The sequence below is a fragment of the Engystomops pustulosus genome, chromosome 2 (genome assembly GCF_040894005.1).
Source record: "Engystomops pustulosus chromosome 2, aEngPut4.maternal, whole genome shotgun sequence".
NCBI classification, from domain to species: domain Eukaryota; kingdom Metazoa; phylum Chordata; class Amphibia; order Anura; family Leptodactylidae; genus Engystomops; species Engystomops pustulosus.
The window spans coordinates 114,971,876-114,980,600 of NC_092412.1; the positions used below are offsets into that span (position 1 = coordinate 114,971,876).

The window sequence follows — 8,725 nt, forward strand, 5'->3', positions numbered from 1 at the left end:
AGGTGATCCTAGCGTTTCAGGACTAGAGAAGAACACCGCCAGGATCACAATGAAGAGGAGCAGAGGTAAGTATGTTTATATATTTTTTACATTTTAAAACTGGTAGAATTCCTTTAACCCCTTAGGTCTCAGCGGCGGATATATCCCCCACTGAGCGCAGTGACTTAGCGTAAATGATGTGATGCTGGCTCAGGTCTGGATCGGAGCCAAACCAGCATCGGGAAACACGGGGTGCCAGCTGTGACTACTAGCCGGCATCCCAGTGTGACACCCACGGTCGGAGGCATCCGGTCTCAGGTTTTTAACCCGTTAAATGCTGCAGTCAAAGCGACCGCAGAATTTAACCTGCCTTTGGGGGGTCTTACCCCCAGGATCGCCCCCCCCCCGTGCCGTTACCGAGGGAAGGCCGATAGTTGCTATGGCAGCCCCGGGGTCCGATAAGGACCCCAGAGCTGCCTGCTGGCACTGCCTGAAAGATGGCGTCTGTGACGTCATCATAAAGGCACAGTGTCAGCCTATGCATAATGCATAATACCCTGAAATACATCAGTATTGCAGAGTATTATCATGAACAAGCAATCAGATGATTGCTTGTTTATGTCCCATGGTGGAAAAAGGAAAAAAAGGAAAAAAAACTATGTTTTTCAATAAAATGTAAAGTTCAATAAAAATAAATCAATAAAAATGCCCATAAGCCCCATAACATATAAAGAGACATATAACGCAAAAAAAGTCTAAATCATAAAACAAACCCCACATAAATAGTATGACCATATCCGTAACAACCCATAGAATAAAAGTAAATAATTATTGAGCCCGCATGATGAACGCTGTTTAAAAAAAAACTGTTAAAAACCTGCAAAAATTATGATTTTTACCTATTCAATCCCACAAAAATGCAATTAAAAGTAATCAAAAAAACATATGTGCTCCAGAATGAAACTGTTGCAAAGTACAACATGTCCCACAAAAAACAAGCCATCAATTAGCTCCATAGCCAAAAAATTAAAAATGTTACGTCACTTGGAAGACGCCAATGCAAAAATGATAGATTTTTCCCACATTAGGGTTTTATCTGACAAATTTAGTAAAACGTAAGAAAAAATATTCATGTCTGGTATCCCCGTAATCGTAATGAACCATAGAATAAATGATTATTATGATTATTAGGCTATATGGTAAACACCAAAAAAAAAAAAAGTAAAAAATCCAGTACAGAATTGAAGCTTTTCTACTCTTCCCCTCATAAAAAAGTTCCTAAATTTTCAACAATAGGGGATACCTACCCCAAAATGGTAACACTGGGAAAAGCAGCTAATCCCGCAAAGAAAAATGCCGTCACATGGCCCCAACGAAAAAGGGAAAATTTTATAGCCTACAAAAGGGGCCAATGAGGAAACTAAAATCCTGGCAGCTGCAGGGCGCTCCTTCCATTGTGCACCTCGCTGTGCGCCCATACATAAAACAAGTAGCGGCCACATGTGGGGGGGGGGGGTGTCTCTGTACTCGGGAGAAATTGCAGAACAAATTGTAAGATGGGGTTTCTCTTTTTATATTTTGGAAATGTGTACATTTTAGGGCTAAATAAACGTATAACTGACAAAATGTTACCATTCGAAATTTCCCCTACCATTCTAAATTTATCCCCAAAATAGTAAATTCTGAAAATACGGGAAAATTTTTTTTTGATTTCTAAGTGGGTGACATGAAAATAAATTATCCAGACATTTCAAAATGATGAAAATGTAATGTAGACATATGGGTAATGTTATTCAGCAAGTTATTTAGATGGTAAATCTATCTGCCTGCAAAACACAATGATTTAGAAATTTTGAAAAAGGGAAATTTTTCAAAAAATTCGTCATTTTTTCTTTTTTTGGGGGGGGTGGGGAGTGGTAAATAAACGCAAAACTTATCATCCAACATTTACCACTAAAATGAAGTACAACATGTGGGGAAAAAACAATCTCAGAATCGCTTTGATAAGTAACAGTGTTCAAAAGTTATAACCATATAAAGAGACACAAGTCAGAATCCAAAAAATGGGGCTGAGCTTTAAGCTATAAAATGGCTGCGTCCTTAAGGGGTTAAGTAAGGTTCTTATGTCCTAAGCATTTTCTATAGCAGGTAAGGACACGTGCGGTTTTGCACGAATGTTTGAAACTTTTAGAATTTTCACACATCATACATATGACCTTATCATCTGGATTCTGGTGATAAATAAGGCACATGGTAGGAGAATTGAAAAGCTAGGACAATTAAGGGATAATTTAGGGGTGCTCCCCTGGCCAATCGTAGCCATGGCTAGTTGCTAGGGGCTTCCATTTAGCATAGTTTCAGTTTATAAGTGTATCTCACACTCACATAAGGAATACAGGAGAAGCTTTTATAGTAATTGCCTGACGTCACAGCAAAGACTTGACGTCAGATGGATATGCTAAAAGCTTCTGCTGTATTTTATAAGTGCGCTGTGTACAGGGCATTGCATGAACTCATGTACCTGAGAGAAGAGATTATTCTATACAACTTTTTCTAGTGTGCACTAAGGAGCTGTAAGGAGAACGTAGTCTGAGGTTGCCTCCAAATGTTCCATTTTTAGGTGCAGTCTTTGAAGCCAAAAGAGGTGTGGATCATATCATGAGAACATATTATTGAGAAGTGCAACTCTACTCCTGGTTTAGACATCCTCATACTGCATCTCAAAAACTGAATGTGTGAACACACCCTAAGGCCCCTTCTACACTAGCGAGTGTGATGCGATGAACTCGCATCACACTCGCAACGCAAGCTGCCGGGAACGCACGGCCCGAACGCTGCACCGCGGGAGTGAACTGACATGCTGAGTTCACTCCCGCGGTGCAGCGTTCGGGCCCTGCGTTCCCGGCAGCTTGCGTTGCGAGTGTGATGCGAGTTCATCGCATCACACTCGCTAGTGTAGAAGGGGCCTAAATGTGTGTGGATTTGGTAATAGTTTAGGGATAGGTTCCTGTAGAGAAAAAGATTTGCAGCTTTGTACATTTATCTTTGCAGCCTCCAACCAGTTGCCACAAACCAAGTGCCAAATTTTTCATTTTGATTTTAGTATGGTCAAATGTTATTCCTAGTTTAGACCATTTATAACGTTTGATTTTTGGCAAGCAACCTAAAATCAAGGCAGATACTAACTTAAAGAGAACCTGTCACCCTTAAAAATCACACTAGGTAAGAGGTCCTAACCCTGTTGTCATCAGTAATGGGAAAACCCATTCCACACACTTTAGAGATATGCATGTTTGGCATGTTAGATGAGGAGGTCTGGACACATTATGAAAGGGTCTTCCTGTGAGAAACATTGCTTCTTAGTTAGGAAAGCCATAGTACTATGGTGGATGGATCCTAGGCCTCCCACGTGCAGCATGGTGAATACAATAATACCTTATGAAAAGGTGGTATATAAACATAGAAAATGTCCTGAGAAATTCCACAAAATATAGGATAGACGGTGCAACTCTTCAATCACAACTCTAAGGCCTGTTGATTTGCAGCTGCCACGGGGAACCAGATTTAATTAATGTGGGACGTATATGTCGGGATACAGTCTGAGGATATACCCAACATAAACTCTACAAGTGATAATGATATTATATAACCCAGTGAGTAACTAGGTCTTCCCAATTGATTTCCATATCCTCATAGTCTGGAATGTTTATCATTATGTCCGAAAGCAGCAAGTATGTTATGATGTTTTACTGTAATGTCAACTTAGTAAAGGTACGAAACTCGATTAGTTGTATATTCACATGTAATCGCATGTCATGTTACAAGCATATTTGTAAACAAATATATGACACTCTTCTTGTAAATGATGTTTGCCAACTTCAATAAAACAGAGTTCAAAAAAAATAAATAAATCGCACTGGGTCTGCTAGCTTCATCGGAGGGTTCCAATAAAGCTAGCAGTTTAAGGGTAGCGCTAGGAGCTGCTTACTTTAGTACATTTTTAAGGGTGACATGTCCTCTTTAAAAAGGCTTGTCCACAATTTGAGCTGCAATGCACTCCATTGGCAGGTGGTGTCCTATTTCTAGAAGAGATTTCTCCCGAATTAAAAAAAAAACACCAATGCTAATAAAAAAATAATAATGTGTTAAAAATTCTACTAGGCCCTTTCTGTATATTCGCCTTATAGCTCCTTAGCGCACATTGGGGTAAGTTTTTCTCATCTTTTTTTTTGCAACAATTTTAGGTGGTGAATTTGTGCATTTTTGTGTGCCTAAGACAACCTCACTTCAAAATTTGCCATCATGTTCACATTTTCTGCAGGTTTGTCTGAGTTATCACCAAATTCCAGATATGTGGTACCGTATTCTAGTTTGTGCATTGCAACCTTTTCAAAAGGCGCAACTTTGGGAGCTAAACTGCGCCTGCCCAAAGCGGTTGTAAGAGTAAGATTTGAGTTGTGCAAAAATTGGTGACTTTAAAAAAAAAAAATTCCAATTCACAATAAACCTTTAAGGGGTTGTCAGGGATTAGAAAAAGTTGATATAGGGCTGGTGGTGTACTCAAACAACAGACCTCTGATACTTACCTCTCTCCCATTTACACGTTGTGCAGGCAGTTGCTCTGTTTGTTTACAGAGGCCGGCAGCACAGTCACAACCATATGCCTGCTACGGCCAGAAACTCCTGCTGTAGCAGGTGAGTGTCAGTGGTCGGGATGACACTCCTGGCATCTGTATACAAATAGAGGCTCAACAGTAACAGGCAGCACCACTGGTGAAAGGGAGCAGAGATTAAATATAAGGCTACAGTCACAAGAACGTATGGGGATGCACATACCGCTCTGTACACAGGAAAAAGATACATGACATGCCGTGCATCTCTATGGAGAGGGGTCAGCCCTCCTCCTCTCCATTGTGGCGGAGGTATGCCCGCCCGTAGCTACGCGGGCATACGGTCGTCTGAATGAAGCCTAAGGGTACATTCAGACGGATGTCTATGTGGACGTATATGTGGCTGCCAATTTGCGGCCGCATATACATCCCCATAGACGGCAATGGCGGCCCGGTGCCATACACGTGTGGCACTGTTCTGCGCCGTACACCGCGAAAAGATAGAGCCTGCTTCTTAAGGAGGGGCCACCCCAGCCGGGCATACCGCATGTGAATGCACCCTAAGAGGCTTATTGTTTTATTACATGCATAGATACACCCATACATCACATTTTTCATAACAACCTCTTTAACTCCTCATGTGCCAGATGTATCAAATAGAAGAAAAAAAAAACAGGTGGCCAATTTTAGACTAATGATACATGTCCCCTATTATTCTTTCATGAAATCTCTGTAGCACTTTTTGTTGTGTTTTTGTGGCATTTGTCAGGGCCTATAGAGAAGCTGACGGTAAAATATGTAAAATGCAACATGTGGAGGTGCCATAGTGAATGAGAGCTGCTCCATGTGAATGATTTCTCAGCGTTGCTGTGCTAGACATTATGGACTTCCATTCATGAAGCACAGGCAGGGGCAGCCATGTCCAGGCATAATGCTGGATGTGAGGTATCTGTGGTAAATCCTGTCAGATATGACTAGAGGAAGACGCTCCATACATCACTATCCTTCATGTAAATGGAGGCCATGATGCACATGTGTCAGGTTGTCATTCAGGAGTCTTATAGAGCTTGGTGCATTATGTCCCCCAACTTTCCTAGAATCGGATACAACACGACAGATGTTACAGGGTGAAGCTGTGGACGGAGTGGGCACCCGGGGGCGGCAGGATCCGAGGCCTAATGATGGCACCGGCTGCCGCTCACCCGCTGTGTTGATGGCGGAGCTGGAGGCCAAGTTGTCAGACAGTGCGCGGACATGATAAAGTTTGAGGCTGAGCTGGCGCTTTACTGTACACGGCAGCCATGAGCCGTGCAGTAACTGCATAGTGTCCCCGGCCGCCCCATTACGTCCCCAGCTGTGTGCAGAGAGTGCAGGCAGTGATGGGCTCTTGTCACTGAGTGCACAGGCTGCTCCCTCTTCTGCCTCCTCATCACCCCCCGCACTAACTCCTCTTCCCCCGCCGAGGCTCTCTCACCGGGACACGGTCTCTGATGTCTGCCGGACACTTATCACATAAGTACCGTCCGGGCTCCGGTAAAGGCTCCGCCATTTTCCGCTGCCCTGGAGATGACGCACGGCGACATCAGCACGCTGCGACCGATAGACGGCGAGAGAGAGGGGCCAACCCACCATGTAGCCGACAGCTCAGGGGTCCGAGGCAAGGTGGCAGCTGAGGGGCACTGCCCACGCCCTGACATTTACCTAAGTCCTGCGTCTGCCTGTGTGGTGGATGCCATCCTCCCTGACTAGGTGGCATGACAGGAAGCTGCAGCCAGAGGGGGCAGAACAAGTGGCCGCCATAACACGGCCCCAATAAGTAGAGACAGTGCCCAGGTAACGCCACCATGGTAGTGGCAGACCCAATAATACTCCCACACAATAACAGGGCAATGCAGGAGGTGCAGGCAGGGTGGTCTTCACATTTTTAGCAACAGGCTCTCTACTTATAGAGTCAGTTGTGTAGTGGCACATGAAAAACCATATTAGTGTAATAAAGAATTGCAATAAGCTTATATTGATATCATATGTAAATGTTCTTTTTTGTATCTAAAAGCGATTACATTTAGATCTTTCAGCATTATAACCTTCTAGCCTAGAGTTTTAAATACACATTTATCTAACTATGAAAACAATGGTTCTCATACCTACCTGTACTAGTAGGGCTACATTCACACCAACATGTTGCCTGATGAGTCTCGATTTCTGCTGCAACATTCGGATGGTAGGGTCAGAATTTGGCGTCAACAACATGAAAGCATGGATCCATCCTGCCTTGTATCAACGGTTCAGGCTGGTGGTGGTGGTGTCATGGTGTGGGGAATATTTTCTTGGCACTCTTTGGGCCCCTTGGTACCAATTGAGCATCGTTGCAACGCCACAGCCTACCTGAGTATTGTTGCTGACCATGTCCATCCCTTTATGACCACAATGTACCCAACATCTGATGGCTACTTTCAGCAGGATAATGCGCCATGTCATAAAGCTGGAATCATCTCAGACTGGTTTCTTGAACATGACAATGAGTTCACTGTACTCAAATGGCCTCCACAGTCACCAGATCTCAATCCAATAGAGCATCTTTGAGATGTGGTGGAACGGGAGATTCGCATCATGGATGTGCAGCCGACAAATCTGCGGCAACTGTGTGATGCCATCATGTGAATATGGACCAAAATCTCTGAGGAATGCTTCCAGCACCTTGTTGAATCTATGCCACGAAGAATTGAGGCAGTTGTGAAGGCAAAAGGGGGTCCAACCCGTTACTAGCATGGTGTACCTAATAAAGTGGCCGGTGAGTGTATATACGACGGCCAAATATACGTTCCCGACTGGTTGTGTGAATGTAGCTTAAGTCATAGATCTGAATTGTCTCATTTATAGACCAATACAGTCATTTAACACTCCATAAATACCAACAATTTGTGTTGACTGCATAGATCCAGAAGAAGAAAATGAATTACAAAAGTTCTCCATACAGCTCCCCCTCAAAGGAGAAATAAATCACAGGACAGGGGAGATGCTGCAGCATTGTGAACTTATGGGTAATACAAGCACTTACAAACTCTGGTGATAGAAGAAGATGAAAGAGACATAGATCGCCATGTCTAGCCACAACTCCTTTCTGTAGATTTAGCATTTTAGCTTCATCATCTCCTCCTCCACTTTTTATCACAAATTTAATACTCTTTTTTTTTTGGATACCCTAGAGCAGTGGTGGCGAACCTATGGCACTGGTGCCAGAGGTGGCACTCAGAGCCATTTCTGTGGGTACTCAGACCATTGCTCCAGGTCAGAGTTCACCAAATAGGACCAAATCCACCTTCAGCCCCAGGCAATTTAACAGATGCTGCTCTCAGCGCTGTTTTAAAGCAACATTTCATTGGCTGTTTGGAACTGCGGGAAAAGCGAGAAGGTGTTGACAGAACTGCAATGTCTTTGGAGGTCCTCCTGCTGGAGCCACCATTCTTTTCCTACAGAGAGACCCTGAAGAGAAGCCATGAATCTTAATTTGCCTTCCTTCTTTCAACTGTATTGGTGGGCTCAGGGGGTCGATTGGATTGAAAGATGTGGAAGAACAGGTAGCAAACATTTACTGCTTAAAATGGCATGTTGGCACTTCACGGTAAATAAGTGGATTATGGTTGTAGTTTGGGCACTCGATCTCTAGAAGGTTTGCCATCACTGCCCTAGAGTAACAAGGCACCCAGTAGCCAATAGTAAGGCGCCAAGTAGCCAGCTGTAACAAGGTCCCCAATAGCATTAACACCCTCATTAGCCAGTAGTAATAATGCCCCAGTAGTCTCCTTGCTGGTGTCCCCTTCGCTCCTTTCAGCACAGCTCAGTGATGACATCATTGTATGCCCTTGCATCAGGTCAGAAGCATCACAGGTTGAAGGTCTTATTGAAGTCTATAGTCTGTGAGGCAAAGACCTGGCTCAGGCAGATAAAATTTAGATCTTGTTGTCTGCATAGGGGGTGGTCGCCAGCTTCCCAACTCACAGACCTGCTGTGTACTGTGAAACCACAGAGCAGGGAGACACAGGTTTACTGGGCTTATCTACCCCACAGGGTTAAGAAGTCAAACCATAGATTCTCAATAGGATTTAGTGCTCTCTGTACACGTCCCATGTATAACT

The 8,725-nt window shown here is 43.7% G+C and overlaps 1 protein-coding gene across 4 annotated transcripts in view; it reads right to left on the reverse strand.

Moving 5' to 3' along the window:
- The window catches only part of BBX (BBX high mobility group box domain containing), a 46,699-nt gene extending 40,270 nt beyond the window's left edge, over positions 1-6,429 (reverse strand). For 2 of the 4 annotated variants that reach the window (XM_072136083.1, XM_072136082.1), the window contains exon 1: positions 6,064-6,212. In XM_072136083.1, coding sequence (XP_071992184.1) covers positions 6,064-6,138 — 75 coding nt within the window. In that variant the 5' untranslated portion in view covers positions 6,139-6,212. Of the gene's footprint in view, positions 1-6,063; positions 6,213-6,290 lie in introns of those variants that run through there. The other 2 variants (XM_072136084.1, XM_072136080.1) reach the window with 2 other exon arrangements.
- Between the last annotated feature and the right edge of the window lie 2,296 nt (positions 6,430-8,725).